The following is a 20,111-nucleotide window of genomic DNA, read 5'->3' on the forward strand; positions in this document are numbered from 1 at the left end:
TGTTCAATGTAAGTTCTAGAATTGATTATGTTCTGTTTCAGCAATTCCTCAACCCCATACTGGATCCTTGCTAATACTATAACTTTGTAACTTACATTCTTTTACCCCATGATTATGGAAATGTTCTTGAAACTATTCATTTACCCTATGGCATTGTTTATGGAAATGTTCTTGACACTGTATGGAAATGCCTGCCCTTGTCCTTGCCACTAATTGTACTAATCTCACACTATGTAATCTGCCTTGAGTCTCAGTGAGAAAGGCGGAATATAAATAACATAAATAAAATAAATATCTATGAGTTGGATATAGTGTCATGTTCAAGTAAATTTCTCAGCTGAGTTGCTATTCTATGATTGTATGTAACTTTAAGTGTGAGACATTTCCAGTTTGTGATGAGATTGTAGTAGGAGATTATTTAAGTTCTGGATACTAATATTTTGCACTTTAGAAATTGGAGCACTTTTAAAATTGTTAATTATGCACTTTATAAAATGAATTTTGATATAAAGAAATATGCTATAAAATTGTTTTATAATTTGGGATATGCAGTGTATTTATAGTTGGCTTTTCACGGCTTATTGCTTCTTTCCAGGCCCAGATCATAAATGCTAAGCAGGGTTGGCCTTGGTTAGTAATTGGATGGGAGACCTCCAAGGAAAACCAGGGTCTCTATGCAGAGCCAGGCAATGGCAAACCACCTCTGTTAGTCTCTTACCTTGAAAACTCCAGGAGGGGTTGCTATACATCAGATATCGTTGAGGCAAAAATAAGCAAGACTCTTGGGACAAATGAACAGGCCTTTATTCTACTATCAGCTGTCACATGAAACATGTCTTAAACTGAAGCAACCCTCAATCAAGGTTAATATTGTCTACACAAGTCTGAATTAGACCCTTAGTCCATCGAGGTCAGTATTGTGTACTGGCAATAGCTCTCCAGGATCTAGGGTAAAGAGGCTTTTCAAAACACTGCCTTTAACTGGAGATGTCTGGACTTGAACCCACAACCTCCTGCCTGCATACCAGGCAGATGCTCTACCACTGAGCCATGGTTCCTCCCTTCTGTCTTGGGCTACAGTCTGCTTTGTTAGAGTCATACACATCTGGTCTGGGAAAGCTTACGCTAAAAGACAATCGTGTTAGTCTTTTACAAGCCACAAGATTCAGTTATTCAAAAGCATCTTTACCCCCACCCCCACCCCACACACACACCCGCCCTCCATACTTTTAGACACAGCTGTAGTATTTTACGCAGGCATGGGAACAGCAGTTCCTTTCTACCCCAATCCACAACTCCTTTCCGCAAATCAGTAAAAAGATTTTATTTATTTAATTATGTTATCTGTAGTTTGCCTTTCTCTCTGAGACTCAAGGCAGATTATACAGTGTGAGTTAGCGCAGTCAGTTTCAAGGACTTTTCAATGAACAATGCAATAGGGTATAGAAATGCAAGTACTACAGGAAAAATGATTGCTACAAAGTTGGTGTGTAGGTCCAAGCGATGGGTCTGGGGACGATAGGAAAGCACAGGGAATATCTGGGAAAGGAGATGCCGGGCAGCTGTAGGTGGCTGTCCAGGACAGTTCTTGGCAAGGGGCAGCCGTTGGATGCTTTCTCTTTTCCCAGTGCAGAGCAGCAAAAGGCTCTTGCTGAACTAAAGACAAAAGAAGGGGCAAATAATAGTGGAGTGATCAAGGGAAGAGGGAAGATGTGGGTAGCCACAGCTGTAGTTTATGAATCAATGCAAGGGAAAGAGATGAAGTGATGCTTGTGTGACCAAAGGGATTGACAAAGACTCTTTCACTCACTCAGAGTCTTTCTACACAAGACACCTCGGCTCGTGTTCGTCAAGTGTAGGGAGATGCAGTGTTAGCCAGGAAGCATAGTTTAAAAAGACAGAGCCAGCAGAGATCACTCCTCAGAGGGTTTGTTAATTTCCTCTTCATCTCCCTGAAGGCTCTGTCAAATTCACCTCTCTAGTGGGATCTCAACTAGAGGGCAGCAAGGAATGGAAATGGGCTGGAGCTGCCTTCCAGAGAGCCAGGCTTGGCCCTGGAGAAGTTATAACGGGCTGAAGTTTCCCGTCTGGCAATTCACAGGCCCTTCATACAGCTCCAGTGTATAGCAAAGCCTTTGTCCTGCCGCCAGCTCTGTCTTTTTAAACTACCCTTCCCAGTTAATATTGCATCTCTCGACGTGTTCTTCAAGGGTCAGATGTCGTGTATAGAGAGACTGAATAACGGGTTAAAATGAGGAAGGAGCACAGAGAGAGAAGAGTTGTGCTAGACGGGGACCGAGAGGAAAAGGTCAACCTGTGCAGACAGCATGTGTGTGTGGGGGGGGGTTGGGGGGGATCCCCCAGGTTTATTCCCGGCAGTTGGAACACTGCGCTCGAGCTCCTCCGTAGCCCCGGCAGTCCGGCCCCAAGCACTGGCAGCAGGCATTGTGGAACCAGCGGTAACGCCAGGCCCCAACCGACTGGCAGGCCGCACGGCATCGGCTCATGGACAGGCACTCATTGAAGAAGATGGCCTGGCAGGGTGGCGTCGTCACATTGAGGCCCTTGGTGTCTATAGGGGCCAATCCTGCAAAAGAGACCAGGGTGGGTGGATTGTGATGGTAGCCGGAAGCCACATGCAGCCATGCTTTTGACCTTTCCCAGGCCATGTGGATACACACAAGTGACCCATTTCTCCACCACTGCTAACACATCTCTTTGTAGGCACGCCCTCCCTCCCCCCTACCATTGAACTGGCTTTGGCAGAGGATGGTAATTGGGGGTAGGAATCTGTCTTCCCACACTGCTGGAGACACGTACGGCACATGCAGTCTTCATTTCCACATGCACACCCAGTTCCCCATGCACCGAATGCTTTCTGAACTGCCCCGGATTCTGTCCCACAACACACCTGTGTGCGGCCCCAGCAACAGGTGGCTCGTGTCTGCGTGGTTCTGCCGCAGTTCCTCTTCCACTGGCAGGGTCAGGACGCTCCATCCCACAGGGGGGTCATTGTCGGAGATGGCCATGAGTGCCCGAAAGAGCGAGGGGACGGGGGACATCAGGTTGTGCATGGAGCTTCGTTGGGCAGAACGGGGGGCTGATGCAGGACGTTCATCACAGAGCCCTTGGCGAGGGAAAAGACAGAAAGCCTTTCTGAATCTTCAGCCCAGACCGGTTTACTCTTTGGATGGGAGTGGACAGAGTCCAGGTTCGCTCCACTACCCCATCCAGGGGCACCGTTTCAGATTTTGGGTGGGAAGAGAGATTCTCATAAAAATGTAAAAGCCTGATTGTGTACATCATTAATTAAAAAAATAAATTTAAGAATACCTATGATGATTGTAAAGATCTCATAACGAACATCAGAATGTCATTAACGCAGGCCAGACACATTGTCCGCTGTGCGTGCCTGCTGTTTTAATCAAAGAGATTTGTCCTTTTAGCACGCCTGGACTCAGTTCACAGTACAGAGCTGCAGTCACTCTCTTTGAAAAACCACTGAGTTGGCATTGCACATTTCATGTTCACTGAGTGGGGTGGGGTGGGGAATTGGCCTAGAGCCCACTTCATGAGATGCCTGAAGTGTATCCTCAGTTAACGTCTCCATAACATAAAAGGCAAACCGTGTTGCTGACGACACACATTTTATCCTAGTGTGCTTGTGCAGGAGCACCAGGATAAAAAATGCGTTGTGGCCAATACAGCCTCCAGAGGGCACCACTGTCATGGTATGGCCAGGTGAGCTGCCCAGTCCCTGCAGAGGCTGCGCCGTTTTCTAGGGCCCTTTTTTAAAAATGGGCTCTGTTGCTAGTGTGTATATATATACATATGAAATGCAAGAGGTCCAGTCTCTGACCTTTCTGTGCCCGACAAACACAGTGCCCATTTTCAAGAGCAGAAATAGATGCCAACAGACACTCTTTCTAGACATGCTTTTCTGATACAGTCCCTCGGGTATGCTAAGAACCCATCATGTTTATTGAGGCCAAATGAAACAGTGTCCAACTTCTAGTCCGCAGTGATGAGTTTTTCTCAGCTGTTTTGTGCTGGAGTTTCCCTTTGTGTCTTTTGGGGTAGGGGGGGAGAATGGTGATTTTTAGGACAGCAGCAGACACTGAAAGTTGTCATTCTTTAACAAAAAAGAACTTTCAAGGGAAAGACTCCACTGGAACTGACACATCTCATCAGGCCGCAGTAAAAACAATGGATTCACACCATAGGTATAGTGCTAGCAAAGTATGTCTGGGAGAATTGTGTACTCAACATCGTCTGTCTGCTCTTCTTAAGTACATTTGCATGGAAAAGTAACAGAGGCTTTCATTTAATTGCTTTTAGAGCCTCCTCCCATTAGAGATGTTTTTTCTTCTCTCTTCCAATGTATATCAGATCAATATATCTAAGAGTCAACACGTCACCAACTGTGGATACTTACATCTGCTGATTGGGGCCACATGGAAAGAAGGGAGATTATTCTCCAAACTTGGGAGACCCACCAGCTTTGCAGAAAAATCCCAAGCCATAAAAGGGGCAGGGAGAGTAAAGCCCCTCCAAAAGAAAGACAATTTCTTGTGCAGACAACTACCTTGGAACCCATGCTGTGTTTGAATTGGGAAGGACTGGGAACCTCGGTCGCCAACACCCCCCCCCCCAAACACTGCTGCACCTGCTACCAAACCACCTCCATGCAAGGCACAGGTGCTGGTGGCAGACAGCTGGGCAATGAGAACTGGGAGCCCCCTCCACCAACACTCCCACCACCATCTAACAACAACAACAACTGTGCTTACATACCGTTCTTCTAGACAGATTAGTGCCTCACCCAGAGCAGTGAACAAGTTAGTATTATTATTATCCCCACAATACAACTGAGGAGCTGGGGCTGAGAGGAGTGGCTTACCCAAGGCCACCTACTGAGCTCGTGGCAGGAGTGGGATTTGAACCAGTAGAGTGCTGATTCACAGCTGAACCACCGCACCACTGTGCTACACCACAGGGGGTGAGTAAGGACAAGTGGGACCGTCTGTTTGTTGTGCATCCAATAACCCTCCTTCATTGCTGATCCAGCTTTGGTCACCACCACAATATGAGCCAAATGGCAGGGTGGGGGAATAGCATGATGGGCGGCTTGCAGCTGGGCATCCAGAGCCATGGAGAGGTGGCAGGCTGGTAGGCACAACAATGGGGAAGGGGCAGACAAGTGAGTCAAATTCCTCCACCACTCCTGAATCTTATAGGTTCTTTTTTGAGTATATATATACTCACATTATATATATATACACACATTATATATATATGCCACGTGAGGGCACAGTTCATGCATCAAATGAAGTGCCCTCTGGTTCACAATAAATCTCGTTGATCTCTTAAGATGCTACAGGACACACGGATGTTTGCTGTGACATTAACATAACTCTGGCATTTGCCATATGGCATCAAGCAACCAGAAAAAGGCTCAGGACTGACCAGCTAGTGATCTGCAAGGACAGGCAAAATATTTTGGCCACCTTTATCATTTGGCGTTCAGAGCCCATTTCAGTAATAAAACGCCGAAAAAGGGGACAAGTTTGACTCCCCTGTCACACTCCCCAAATTACAGCATTCCTCCAATGAATGACTGAGGCGCAGTGACGGCAAGAGTTCACTTACCCACACAGTCGCAGCAGGACTCCCACAAATTCCCCAGGCAAAAGGCACACTCCTGACAGCACGGACAGCCAGCGTGGTTCGCTTCACACTGGCACACTTCCTGTAAAGAGATGCCAAGCAGGATGTCACAACAACCTTTGCTCTATCTCTCCGGTACAGTTTAATCTCACCCTTCCTCCAAAGGAGCTCAGGGCAGCATTTGGGCTTTGATTCTCACAACAACCAGGTGAAGTAGGTTAGGCTAAGAAAGAGAGACTGGCTCACGGTTACCCAGCAAGCTTGATAGCATGGGTGTGAATTTATTAACAACAACAACAGTGTGCTTATATACCGCCAGTGCCCCACTCAGAGCTAAGCTACAAGAGACGAATTACACAAGGAGGAGCACGTGAAGGGACTCGCAGTGTTAGCCGGGAAGCTGAGTTTTAAAAGAGATCGGAAGGCTTTGTTATTTTCCCCTCTCAACAGAGCCAGGGAGAAGCTGCTCAGAGGGTTTATTTCCTCTTCACCTCTTAGAAGGGGAGGTGAAACCGACAGGGATTTAAAACTCAAATTCCTGGCTAACATTGCAACTCCATGTGCTCCCCCTCATGTCATTCGTCTCTTGTAGCTTGGCTCTCAGAGCAATTAACAGTCAGTATCCTATAACAACAACAACATTTGATTTATATACCGCCCTTCAGGACAACTTAATGCCCACTCAGAGCGGTTTACGAAGTACGGTATTATCCCCACAACAAAACACCCTGTGAGTGGGTGGGGCTGAGAGAGCTCCTAGAAGCTGTGACTAGCCCAAGGTCACCCAGTTGGCTTCAAGCAGAGGAGTGGGGAATCAAACCCAATTCTCCAGATTAGAGTCCCGCGCTCTTAACCACTACACCAAACTGGCCCTCATTATATATTAAGCAAGATGTATTGGGGACAACTCACTTTTTATCCTCGCGCAGGCGCACTGCTGACACCCCAAGGCTGCTGCGAAGCACCTCCTTTCTACTAAGAGGGGCCCGCGGAATCGATGGCCAAAGCACTCCTTCCTGCGCCTCCCCTCAGGGCCCTCCCTCCAGGCTGCTGTGAAACACTCACTTGCTGCTAGGTGGGGGCCTGCCAAATCAGTTTTCTAGAGCCTGTTTTATTTTTTCATACAATGGGCATTGTTTCTAGTTGTTATAATAATCCCCACAATGCAGCTGGGGAGTTGGGTCTGAGAAGACTGGCTGATCCAAGGCTACCTGCTGAGCTCATGGCAGTCGTGGGAGTAGAACTAGCAGAGTACTGATTTACAGCCCAACCACTTAACCATTATGCTGCAGCAGCTGTCTTGAAACCCCCTTGGCCTAAGACCAACACTCATCTCACAGATCCAGAGGAGTTAGCTATGTTAGTCTGTAGTAGCAAAATAGTAAAGAGTCCTGTAGCACCTTTAAAACTAACCAACTTTATTGTAGCATAAGCTTTCAAGAGCCACAGCTCTCTTCATCAGATGCATGGAGGGTATGATGCATCTGACAAAGAGAGCTGTGGCTCTTGAAAGCTTATGCTACAATAAAGTTGGTTAATCTTAAAGGTGCTACTGGACTCTTTACTACTCATCTGATAGATTCACTTGCTGGGTGACTTTGGGCCCATCACACACTCTCAGCCTAACCTACCTCTCAGGGTTGTTGTGAGCAGAAAAATGGAGGACAGGAGAATGATGTAAGCCACTTTGGGTAACAATTGGGGAGAAAGGCAGGGTATAAATGAAGTAAAAAATAAATAAATAGGTAAAGTGGGCCTCCAGTTTGAACTTAGAACAGAGGTGAGCTTTGGGCTACCACAAACGGAGGCAATATTGTCTTGGTGTGAGAGTCTAAGCCTGAAAGGGCACAGCCTTCCTGGAACCTCACCTGCAACAGGCACTTACTGACGTCGCTAGCACAAAGCGCCTTATTGCATCCATCGGCAGGGGACGCCACAGCCCACGTTGCTGCCACCAAGAGCAAGGTTACGCTGCAAGGCATTACTGCGGTTGAGGGGGGGCAGACCCAGCTGGAAGATGGAAAGCAAAGGGGTCACATGAGCAGAGAAAGGAAAGGTGCATCTAGAGGGCATTCAGCATCACTCAAAACTGATCTCTTGCGAATGTTTAAAGCTCCCCCCCATTGACTTGCCTATTGGCCCTCGTACTTTTGGGAGTCAGTTGTGGCGGCATTATTTTATCAATGCCTTGCCTGGTTGCCTAGAGAAGCTCTCTGCTGGCTGTGGGTGATCAGGTGCAGCTAAGATAACCCCTCTTGGCTTCCTTCCCGCCCTTCTTTTGTCTCCTAAAACCTTTTCTTCTTTTAAAAATGCTTTTCTCCTTATCTCTTTCACCTATCCTACTCCAACCAATGTGGAGATTCGGAAGGTGGGTCCCGCCAGCACCCCACACCTTCAAAAGTATGTTGTTAGGTACAGAATTACTAAGGGTACTCCTAAGGGTTGCCAGGTCCGGGTTGAGAAATTCCTGGAGATTTGGGGATGGAGCCTAGGGAGGGCAGAGTTGAAGGAGAGAAGGGACCTTATTAGGGTATAATGCCATGGAGTTCACCCTTCAACGCAGCAATTTTCTCCATGGCAACTGACCTCTGTGGCTTGGAGTTCAGTTGTAATTTGAGGAGACCTCCAGCCATCACCTGGAGGTTGGCAACCTAAAATTCTTGGAGATTTGGGGAGTGGGGGATGGGGAAGAGGAGAGGGACCTCACCAGGGTATAATGCCATACAGTCCACCCTCCAAAGCAGCCATTTCCTCCAGGGGAAATGCAGTCTGGACATCAGTTGTAATTCCTGGAGATCTCCAGGTGCCACCTGGAGGCTGGCAACCCTCCTAGGGATGGGAAACCAGCTATTCCCGGTTTAATTGGAGTAAAAGGCAAGGGAGAAAGGAATGGTCAGCCTATCCTTGGAGACTTTCTGTGATGGGGAGAGGCAGAACCCCCCTCCAGCACGTTCTGGGTGGGACTTAGTAGGAGTAGCAGCCCCCCCTCTCCGCCCCAGATCAGGCTCCAGCCTATTCTCCAAGGACAAAGCCCCCTGCCCAGTTCGTGGCCATAACTGCGGGGAGGGGGGGTGGCTGGTGGAGAAAACTAGCGAAGGCCATAAAAGCAGAGAAAAGTAGCAAACCCCCCCCCCACAAGATTTTGCAAAGAAAGTTAAATTCTGAAGGGTGTTACCTGGCAAAGGGTGTTGCAGAACTGCTGGAAGGGGGGGGGGCGCCGGAGCACAGTGGCCCCCCTCTGGGTTTCTGGTAGGAAAAGGAGGGATCTAAGCAGAGAGGAGGAGAGAAGGGATTTCTGGAGAGGGAGATGGAGAGAGGAGGGGAAAGAGGAGGAGAGCAGAAGGGGGGGCAGGCCGGGGGGTGGGGGTGGAAAGAAAGCCGCCTGGGAGGTCGGGTTGCACGCCCTTTCCAAACCCTCCCCCCAAACAGAGCGTGGTGATGTTTAGCAACAAAAATCGGCGCATGCCTTTAGTTCTTCTTTCCTAACAGAGGAAGAGTTCCAAAAGGAAAAGGCGGCCAGTGGTCCAGAAACTTACAGTGCAATCCTAAGAAGAGTATGCCCATTGAAATCAATGGGCTTAGACTGGAGTAACTCTTCTTAGGATTGCACTAGAAAAGAGCAAGAGTCCAGTTGCACCTATAAGACTAACAACGTTTGTAGCAGAGTATGGGCTTTCGTGAGTCACAGCATACTTCCGAGCTGTGACTCACGAAAGCCGATTACTACAATTTTTTTTAGTCTTGGGTGCTACTGGACTCTCGCTCTTTTCTGCTATTACAGGCAGACTATCAGGGCTACCTATCAGGACTGCACTGTTAGGGTGGGGGTGCAGGTCGGGCTGGCTTTCCCCCCATCTCTCATCAACCTTTCCTTCCGGCTGCTCCACTCTTTTTTGCTTGTAGCCAGCGTTGTGCCAGGTGCTGTACAACTGCTTAGTAGATCTCCTTTACAGGTTGCCAGCTCCAGGTTGGGAAATTCCTGGCGATTGTGTGTGGGGGGGGGGGGGGAGGTAAAACCTGGAAAGGACAGGGCTTGGGGAGAGGATGGACCTCAGCAGGGTATAATGCCATAGAGTCCACCTTCCAAAGCTGCCTTTTCTCCAGGGGAATTGGTCTCTATGGCCTGGAGATCAGTTATAATTCCAGGAGATCGCCAGTCTGGCAACTCTAGGCTGGAGCAAAACAGTATGGTATTCAGCCATCCAAAATGTTGCGTCACAAACAGCAGTGGAAAAACAAAGCCTCCAGCCCTCCCCATCTTTCACAGCTTTCTTGGATTCTTTACCAGTCCTCTCAGTCTTCGAGATTTCCTTGCATCAAAGGCTTGCGAGTTTGAGACCTCATAGATTCACTTCTGGCATGACAAACACATCAACCAGTACTTTTAATGGACTTTTTATTTCTTTGGTTCTTTTAGGATATTTTTTATTCTTTATTCATCAGTTATGAATGTTTGTATACATGATTTCACAGATGACATGTCACTGTTATATTGGAAAACACCAAAAGAATAGTAGATCAATCTGATCTAGGTGTACATCTAGTATCTTCCCCCAAACTCCTCTGAATCCTTTGGCTAACTTTTTGAGCTGATCTGACCTGGTCATTAGACGTGCATTTAGATTAATCCCCACCCCCAGCATTTATCATACTCAGGGTGGAGAAAATGATGCCTCCACCAGATACACAAAGATCCTTGTAGATACCCTTTTCTTGAACAGCAGTGGGTCTCAAACTCTGTACTGCGAGAAATAAATTAATTACAAATAAATTAAAATTAAGGAATTGATAGTTAAATAATGAAAGGTTCCTGTTAGCCCAGCCCACAGAGGAGTGAACCACTGCATCTCTGCATGAATCACCAATCTGGCCTGGCCTCTTCCTCTCATCTATTTCTTGCAGGGACAGATAACTCTGATCTATGTGCATCAAATGTAAATGTGGTTACTTTACTCCCAATATAGAGATACACCAGGATTGCTCTCAGAGGAGACTCTCTGTTGTATCTCTGTAAGAATAACTGCCCTGGCATGTTTCTTTCCAGTCCATGGTCACAAACCGAATTTTCATTTGCCCAGACACAAAAAGTGTGTAGGGGGTATACTTACATTTCTAAAGTAAAACCTTTTGGGCATAAGATTGGAGCGGGTTCAGTTTTAACCCAGCATCTCGGCTACCAGAAGTTTGGGGCCATCCACCGTTTCTAAGACCCAAAATAACTGTAGACAGAGTTAGGGATCTTGTAGGTTGTGGATGACTCATGGGCCCACACCCTAAGTGTTTAAATCAAAGCAATCAGCTCTATACTAAGCATCAATACACAACTGGGCTGACTGTCAGATACACCTTTTTTTTGTGAAAGTTGTCCAAATGTTATAGGTCCACTTTACACATTACACTTTTCCTACAATGAAGATCATTTAGCTCAAGGAAAAAAGAAGTGTAAGAACTTGGTGCAAATGCCAACTGATTTTCAATAAATATACTGGTCAGGAAGCCACTCCATTTATCAGTCAGTTTCTGGACTATTTTTTTGTGCCAGGATTTCCAGTCATGCTAGCTTCACACAAGACAGTGTACACTTTTTTTTTCTATGTAGGAGAAATGTCATGTACGAAGCAGTCCACGTTGACCATGTGAAAACATGCACAAGGAACAAAATTGCCTGACTTTTCCCCAGGTTTCCTTGAGTTCACCGCACAAGATAAAAACTTAGTGATGCAAGTATAAACATTCAGACAACTCATATTTCCCAAGTGTACATGCAGGAAGATGGGGACAAGGTAATGTGTGAACCAATCCTCGGTATGATAACCCAATGTACATTGAGTGATCTAGAACCTAGTGACGGCCAATACCAGAGGGATCCACCTGTGGGTGTGGCAGTGGAGACTGTCTGTCATCTTCTAACGCTCTCTTCTTTCCTGTGACTTCCCTTACCTTGTGAGCATGTGCATGCATTTAGCTTGCTCCAATTCTCGCTCAAAATAAGGCACCAGCAAGATCTCAATGCCAAGAGGGGAATCTCTTGATGGTCCTCAAGACAGACGTAGATTAGTTAGCAACACATAATGTTGCATGATTGAGGGACAAAGAATATCCGCCATATTTATGTAGGAGTTTCTCCCAGTCAGATCTTTCTTATCCAGTGGAAGACTGCTGGATTGAGGTGTGGGATAGCTGGTTCAAGTCTGAGCTCCCCACAGACTCGAGTCCCTCTCTTTCAGCCTGTTTCCCATCTGTAACATGGGGATAACAGCTAAGTCTTGGGGCTTTCTCTGAGGTGAAGAGATGTCATATGACTTTGCCCCCCCAGTGTTCACTGGGCCAAATGGTTTGGCGAAAGCATGCACACGCTGCTAGACAGCTAGTTACCATTTCCTGAGAGATAACTATAGAGGGATATGTAAGTTGCCATTTTCTCACTTGGTTCAGGGATTGATTAAAGGACTTGCCAGAAGGTGCTAAACTGGAAGAAATTATGGTAGACTCTGGTCATCATTTGTATTAAACCTAGCCTAGGTTTGCCATATTGGGAGCCCCTCTTATCCCCCAGGCTCAAGGCAAGTCACCCCTGTGCTTTCCTTTGGTTTCGATCATGTCCTTCCTCCTCTCTCATAGGTGTGGCTGTCTGACCCCCTATAAGAAGTGTATCCATCCTGTCTCACAGCAATCATGAGTGGGGCTGGGGGGCTCCTCCTCCTCCTCCACAGAGGGTGGGGGCTTCAGAGAATAGTTGCGACCTTGGTTGTTGTCCCAAAATTCCTTCCCACCCACAAGGTAGCAGAGGGCAAACTCTAGGCTAACCCCTGGAGGCAATGGGACAGGCAGTGGCAGGCGGAAGGCAAAGCGGTCGGCGTGGTCCCGGTCCCGGCCCGCAGGGGCGGCGTAGGATGCCCGAGCTTCACGCTGAGTGGCCCACGAGTCCCAGGTATACCGCACAGAGACCCATTTCTCATAGGCCAAGTTGAGCACCCGGATGGTGCCAGATACACTGGATCCCTCAGCTCGGGCCCCCTCCAGTAGCACACACTGTGCCAAGAGGCGTGGCAAGAAATCAGGCATGGAGAGCGGGTCCGGGAAGGCGGGTTCCAGCTGGCACCGTAGATTCAGAGGATCCTGGGGAGGCAAAGAAAGGAGCAATTGAGGACTAGAAAAAGAGGACAGTTTGAAAGTTGGCAGGAGGAATAACAGAGAGAAGAGAAACCAAAGAAAGAATAGATCAAGGTGGGTAGCCGTATTCGTCTGTCTGTAGCAGTGGAAAAGAGCAAGAGTCCAGTAGCACCTATAAGGCTCATAAAATTTGTGGTAGGGTGTGAGCTTTTGTGAGTCACAGCTCACTTCTTCAGATATGAAAGAATACAAAGAGAAAAAAGGGTTAGGCTAGGAAAGGGAAGAAAGATCGACAATATGCAGCAGACGAAGAACCACTTGGAGAAAAATGAAAAACAATTAAGGAGAAAGGAAAGGTGAAAAGAAGAATAAAATATTATAAAGAAACAGGAAGGGGAGGAGGGAATAATGCAGACACAGCTGGGAGGAGCAGAGTAAATAAGATGGAAAGAAAGATGGAGGACTGAGGGAGGAGAGGAGGGAGTTGAAGGAAATGAGGGAAGGAGGTGGAATTCTAGCTCTAGTAAACAGCCCCGCAGTGATATGAGTCCATCTGCCATGATCCAGAATAGTACAAGGTACCACAAATACATTAAAATAAAATCTTTTCCCCAAATATTTCAGTTTTCTTTTAACCTAACCCGAGTAAAATGTTAAATACTGAGAACTTAACACAAGTGAAAGATTCGCCGAGGCCCCTAATCACTAGGGAGGCTGCGTCTGCCCTGAATTCCACTCCCCGAAGAAAGAGGAATGGAGCCTTGCAAGGAAATGGGGAGGGGGGGGAGTCTAATGGAGGGATGTTAGGAAAGGAACAATGAAGATGGTAATCGATTCAAAGATGGTAATCAAAGTAATCAATGGCCAGAGAAAAGACATTCAAACGTACTGGTTTGCTGGAAGATAATGAAGAGAGGGAAAGGCCAAGAGGAGAGCTGGGGGGGGGGTGGAGAAAGAAAGGCCGAGCGAGAGGAGGAGAAGATGGAAGGCTATGAAGAAGCAAAGCGAGCAAGAACAACATGGTGGCAAGAAGGCAGAACATGACTGATTTCATGGGGGAGGTGGCAGACTGTAAGGCAGAGCCTCCGTCCTCCTGGAAGTGCCATGATATACCTTTTTCCCAGATCCTATGATCAGGAGTCCGGTGTCACCTTTAAGGATCAGCACAACTGGTGCCACTGGATGCCTGTCTCTTTTTGCTGCATGGTTTCCCCAACCCAGTCCTGCTGCTTCCCCTAAAGAGGCTGTAACATGGCAGTAACGGAGGGCCATTCCTCCTTCAGCCTGTCTTGCGTGGGGAGAGAATTCTTTTTCGTAAGGTGCAAAGAGAACAGGTGCCATCTTTGGAGAACAGGGACTGTCACAACATGTCCGATAATTCTTAGGGGAAAACTGAAGGTGCACTGAGAGGCTCTTGACTGTAGAGTCTACAGCTGCCTAAAACCCACAGTGACAGCAGATGTCAACAGATGTACCAATTCCGACTAAATCACAGAAGGTATTCTTTCACTCGTCCTCTGGGAATTGGACAACCTCAGTGGTGTTTGCAGAAGTGGCACTTCACATCTCAAGTTTTCTTTCTTTCTATGCCTGATCTGCAGGTTATCTGATTTGCAGTGCAGTCCTAAGTAGAATTACACCCTTCTAAGCCCATTGATTTATACCAGTTTGGTGTAGTGACTTAGAGCGGCAGGACTATAATCTGGAGAAGCGGATTTTCCCCACTCCTCCGCTTGAAGCCAGCTGGCCGACTTTGGGTCAGTCACAGCTTCTTGGAGCTCAGCCCCACCCACCTCACAGGGTGATTGTTGTGGGGATAATAATAACATACTTTGTAAACCAATCTGAGTGGTTGTTAAGTTGTCTTGAAGGGCAGTATATAAATCAAATATAATTATTATATTATTATCCCACCTTTCTCTCTCATGGGGAACCAAAGTGGCTGACATAGTTCTCCTCTCCTCAAATTCATCATCACATCACGGGGTAGGGTAGGTTGAGTGTGTGACTGACCCAAGGTCAAACAGTGAGTTTCCACTGCGGAGTAGAGATTTGAACGTGGGTCTCCCAGGTCCTACTACATTACTCTTACCACTACACCAGGTTTTAGATTGCAGTGAAGAGCATTTGGCTTTTTTTTGGCCAAATTTTACTTCTCCTTTTAAGCCCACCTTCCTTTCCTGCTATGCATCCCCCAGGACCCATAATGCCCCAGGGTGGTCAATAAGAGCATTACTCATAAAAGCTCTTTCCTCCCTTTCTTGCTGAGGCCGCTTGAGGTATTTTACATCAGGCCAAAGCTAGTTATCCAGGTCTCTCAAGGCCTTCTGAGTAGTGGCAGAGAGTAGAGAATATTCTTCTGTCTGGTATTAACATTTGTCCCTTCCAGTATCCCCAGTGGGGAGAATAACGAAAGCGTTGGTTCTATTCTTCCACTTGTTTTGCCACCTCCCACCTGGTCAAAGAAAGGCTTGATACACACTTCTCCCAGATAATTCACCCCACCACAATGTAGGCCAAACTATGTTACCTTCACAGGTGGGCAAAAAGGCAGGCAAGGAGCAAAATGGCTGAGAGAATCACGCCTCAGCTGGGCATGGACACGCTCCGGCACCTGTGGAAGGTCGTTGGGCCAGAACTGCCTTACGCTGGTGAGCTCGAGGCCCAGAGAGTCAGCAAAACGAACCCTTTTCCGTGTTCCAGGGCTGCGGCTGCGTGAAGCCCCCCTACTCCTGCCCCGGGCTGGAGCAGAGCGAGTTCGGCGTCTTCCCCTCCTCTTTGGGCCTCCAAAGAGATGGCGTCGTCTCCTGGTTCTACTTCGTGGCCTGCTTTCCGACTCCGATTCCGAGCCCTCAGTTCCTGAGTCCTCAGCCAGGCTTGGCCGGGCAGTACGGTAGTAGGCTCGTTCATACAGGCCTGCGATATAGCTTAAGTTACGTGGGATATTGCTGGGGGTCAGAGGTGATGGTGGGACATTGATGGGGGTCAAAGGTGAGGGTGGGGCTCGTGCCATGAGGCCTCAGCAGGCAACCCCAAGGAATGCCTTTTCTGCCCGGTCTGGACGCAGCAAGATTATTCTTCTCTCACCGTTCCCAACAAATAGAGGAACCAACTCTCACTCACTGGATCAGCTCCTTCTGGCTCTCTTCCAGGGAAGGACTATCTTGTTACTCCATTTGGGGGAAAGGCACCCCTTTATAGCTCCAATATCCACCTTCGGTCTGTTCCGGGCTCTTGGGATCTCCGATTCTCCCTTGCATCACACCTAGCTGGGGCTCGTCCCCTTCGATGGCTGCAGCCGGAGTCTGTGTGCCATAATTCTATTTGCCTGGAGGCTTCCAGCCTACCTGTCTGCTTACTTGTCACTTCCTTCTTTTCTAGTAGTTCATCACCAGGCTAGTGTATATTTGGTTTCTCTCAGTTGCTCCAGCTAGGTTTATGTTCTGGCTCTCTTTCCATCACCCGCTTCTTCCACAGATCTTCTACTTTCCGCTCTTTCTACTTCATTCCTTTGCAATCTCACGGTGCTTTTCAGAGATGACCTGTCTGTATCATTCCATCAGAGCGCTTTCTCACACTATCGATCCAACTGGGAGTCTTCCTTTTCCTTTCCCAACGGCTCTGGCACCTGGTGCAGTCTCTTCCACCTTTCACAGTCCTTTCCAGGATTTAGTCCCGTGAGGATATCTGCTGTTTGATCCCTCCCATGACTTCTCTCTCTGTCTCTTTCTCTCTCTCTCTCTGTCCGGATTCTTTCTCGTTCTATCTCTTCATCACTGTATTTTCACATTTCCATTCCAGAGATTCCCACATCTCTCAAGGCAGATGCTGTCCAACTGCTTTGCTTCCTTGCTAGCTTTCTATCTTTTTAGTTCGTGCAGTCCAGGGAAAGGTGACTCAGGAATTACCATAATGCTCAGAGCTGCTGCTCCTCGGAAACGGAGTGCCGTTCCAGACAGTGCCTCGCTACCAAAAAAGCTCTCTAAGGAATCACAACTACAATGGTTAAGAACATAAGATTAGTTGGGTTGGTGGCAAGAAGAAGGTCTCTGCTTCCAGAACCCTAGAGGTTATCTTATTGCTGGAAAAAGGGCCCGGCTGCCAAGGACAATCTGTACCTAAAAAATATACATGCCCAGAAATGCTTCCATGCGGGATGAATTATTCAGAAGGTAAAATGGAACTAATGGATTACGTGAAAGCTAGACAGGAGAGTGACCATCAGGCAAAAGGGGGGTTTGGAACGGAAGGCTTTGGGCAGATTTGGAAGGAAGGAGTATCGGGTGGGTGGGCTTCAGGTTGGAAGAAAGGGGCAACTGAGCTAGGGGAGGAGGGAATCCATCAGTGGGCGCAGAGGTGGAGCTGCAAACCAAGATGAAGATGTTCTCTTGGCTTCCTGCCGTGTTAACCAGGCGCCTAAGAGCATCCCTGCCTATGAATCATCAGAAAATTGCAGGCATCCGATCATGCATAATTGATCCGGCCTAGCGCCCTCCGTCCTTGTCTCCTTCCCCTCCTGCAGCCTATAATCGTGCAGTGCGGACAGAGTTAACAGCGCATTTCCCACACTCTTCTTAATCTAAGGGGAAGTACATTTCCTCTCTCTTCTGAACTGCCGGGATCCATCAGTTTCACAAAGCTTCACTTGCCCTACCTCCATAACCTAAAGCGTCTCAGCTGGAGAAAGCTCCATATGAAGACCATCTTAAGCTGCCTCCTTAAATCTTCTTATGCCCCGGAAAGATCCATAGACGAATCCTCCTTAGATCTCCGGCTTTCTCTCCCACTCACAAGGCCCCAGTGTTACTGGAAATACTTTGAGTTCTGGAAAAACTCTGTATATAGAAGACCAGCTGTCAGGGAGAAGAGCTCCAGCTTAGTCCTTCTCTGCCATGCTCGTTTTCTACGCACACTATGTGCATAAAGATGTCCGCACAGATGGTTGGCGCTGTGTGATGACTTGAACCAGCAGCGGTGGCAAAACATGTCCAACACTTAACATTTACGTTTTATTACTTGTTCCCTGGAGACCATAATACGATCAGGAACTCAGTGATTTGCTTTTCAGAAGATATAAAACAGCGGCATTAAAAAAAAAAAAACTTAACCTATGATTATCTTTGTTGAATTTCTACAGGATGCATAGGCATTTAAAACCCAGAAATCCCTGTACGTATTTGTATGTATTAAATGGGGAGAGAGTGTGATACAGCAGTGCTTAGCATGTCAGGCTAGGATGGGCTAGATCCTGCTCAGGAATCCCAACTACCTGGAGAAAAATATCTTTAAAAGAGGAGTAATAAGATCTTATTTACCTCATACCGTCAAAAACTCCAAGGACACATTTCCACACATAAGCCTCTTTTAAAAGGACAATACATTTTTTTTTCATTTTTATCAGGTGTACGTGTTTGTAGGTTGACTGATCTTTATCAAGTGTGTCCAGAATTTTTGTTGAAACCATCCGGCAGCCCTAGGGGTAACAGGATGAGGGATAAAGGTTCTCTTGGTGCAGGTATCTGAAGAAGTGAGCTGTGACTCATAATATCACAAATTTTGTTAGTCTTATAGGTGCTACTGGACTCTCGCTCTTTTCTACTCTTGGAGTAGTTGTTTGAATGAAGGGGTAGCATGTGGGGAGGGGGAAGAGAGAAAGCTTTCAAGAAGCAGAGCAGAAAGTTTCATATGTTGTTGGATCCTGCAGTCGAACTCAGTTGACGAAGTTTCAAAGTAGAAAAGGGGATGTTCCAGGCGAAAAGCCTCTGTCCGCGTTGATTTCAGTGGTGGAGAATTAATCCTTGACAATCACATTGAACCTTAACAGTGAAATCCTAAACCCATTGATTTAGGCTTAGACTGGAATAACTCTGTTTAGGATTTCACTGCAAACCACGAAGCCTTATTCTTTAGGACCAATGGTGGCCATTTACAATTGAGGCCAAATTCCACTGGTAGAATATTTCAGTTCTTTGTAAAAATAATAAGAGGAGGGGCGTAAGATAACCAAAGATGATGACAGAGAAGAGGGTGATGTATACCCGGTAAAGCAATGGGGGAGGCAGAAAATGACCCCAAAGTGGTCGTCAAGAAAAAGAAGAAGAGGACAGTATGTATCAAGATGATTTAATTAATGGAGTGGCTGATGTGATTAGTGCCTGTTAATAAAAGTTGGGATAGGTAAGGCCTGAGTTGGCCGAGTCGTGGTGGTGGTGGCTTAAAAAGATGCCTCCAGACTCAAAGCTGCTTTTGGGGTTGCAGGGAGTTCTAATTCTTCCTCTTCTTCTTTTTAATATCACAAATGCCCCAGCATACCCCATCGCAATTCTCCAAGTTATGGCTGAGTAGAGTTGAATTTTGGGTGTCTCAGACCTAAACACCGTATATACGTCCCTCCAGCCAATAGATGCAGAGGAGTTAGCCGTGTTAGTCTGTGGTAGCAAAATCAAAAAGAGTCCAGTAGCACCTTTAAGACTAACCAATTTTATTGTAGCATAAGCTTTCGAGAATCAAGTTCTCTTCGTCAGATGCATGATACAGAGACTCACCAAGGAGCACAGGCTTATCTGGCATTTGACTTCAGAATGCCTTATACAGAGCAATCTGCCCCTAGCACAATGCATCTTGTCCTTTGAGTGCTGTACTTTCATTTCCATAGCATTTATACCCCAAACAGCATTCATTTATTTAAAAATGTATTAAAATGTTAATCCTTATCTTCATCCATAAATTCATCAATTATTACTGTTCTCATTTTACAAATGAGAAAAGGCTGAGAGCCCCCTCGAAATCCACGATGCAGGCAGAATGACACATTGCAAAAATGCCACTCCCTACTCTATAGCGCATCATGTATGAAACTGATGGATTTCTTGCATTATGTTCCATGATTAACTCAAGGCATCTTGTATTTTGAGAGCCAGTTTGGTGTAGTGGTTAAGAGTTTGGGGGACTCTAATCTGGAGAGCCCGGTTTGATTCCCCACTCCTCCACTTGAAGCCAGCTGGGTGACCTTGGGTCAGTCACAGCTTCTAGCTCTCAGAGGGCCAAGCTACAAGTGATGAATGACACTTGAAAGGCATTCGTCACTTGTAGATTGGCTCTCAGCCCCAGCCACCTCACAGGGTGTTTTTTTGTCGGGATAATAATAGCATACTTTGTAAACCGCTCTGAGTGGGTGTTAAAATCAAAAAGAGTCCAGTAGCACCTTTAAGACTAACCAATTTTATTGTAATATAAGCTTTCGAGAATCACAGTTCTCTTCGTCAGATGCATGGAGGGCCAAAAGAAACTGGTCAGATATAGAGGAGGAGAGGGGAGGGATGGGTAGGTGC

The 20,111-nt window shown here is 46.9% G+C and overlaps 2 protein-coding genes across 2 annotated transcripts; both read right to left on the reverse strand.

Moving 5' to 3' along the window:
• Positions 1-787: 787 nt before the first annotated feature.
• Positions 788-8,968, reverse strand: LOC129338901 (twisted gastrulation protein homolog 1-B-like). Its single transcript, XM_054993448.1, has 5 exons — positions 8,843-8,968; positions 7,536-7,677; positions 5,650-5,749; positions 2,912-3,127; positions 788-2,587 (listed from the first exon to the last, which is right to left on the reverse strand). Exons 2-5 carry the CDS (start codon positions 7,647-7,649, stop codon positions 2,367-2,369), a joined length of 651 nt encoding a protein of 216 aa, XP_054849423.1. The 5' UTR covers positions 7,650-7,677; positions 8,843-8,968; the 3' UTR covers positions 788-2,366.
• A 3,338-nt stretch (positions 8,969-12,306) lies between these two features.
• PPP1R3E (protein phosphatase 1 regulatory subunit 3E) lies at positions 12,307-15,793 on the reverse strand. The gene is made up of 2 exons (XM_054994536.1): positions 15,311-15,793; positions 12,307-12,786 (listed from the first exon to the last, which is right to left on the reverse strand). Exons 1-2 carry the CDS (start codon positions 15,791-15,793, stop codon positions 12,307-12,309), a joined length of 963 nt encoding a protein of 320 aa, XP_054850511.1.
• Between the last annotated feature and the right edge of the window lie 4,318 nt (positions 15,794-20,111).

Source organism: Eublepharis macularius, chromosome 12 (genome assembly GCF_028583425.1).
Source record: "Eublepharis macularius isolate TG4126 chromosome 12, MPM_Emac_v1.0, whole genome shotgun sequence".
Lineage (NCBI taxonomy): Eukaryota > Metazoa > Chordata > Lepidosauria > Squamata > Eublepharidae > Eublepharis > Eublepharis macularius.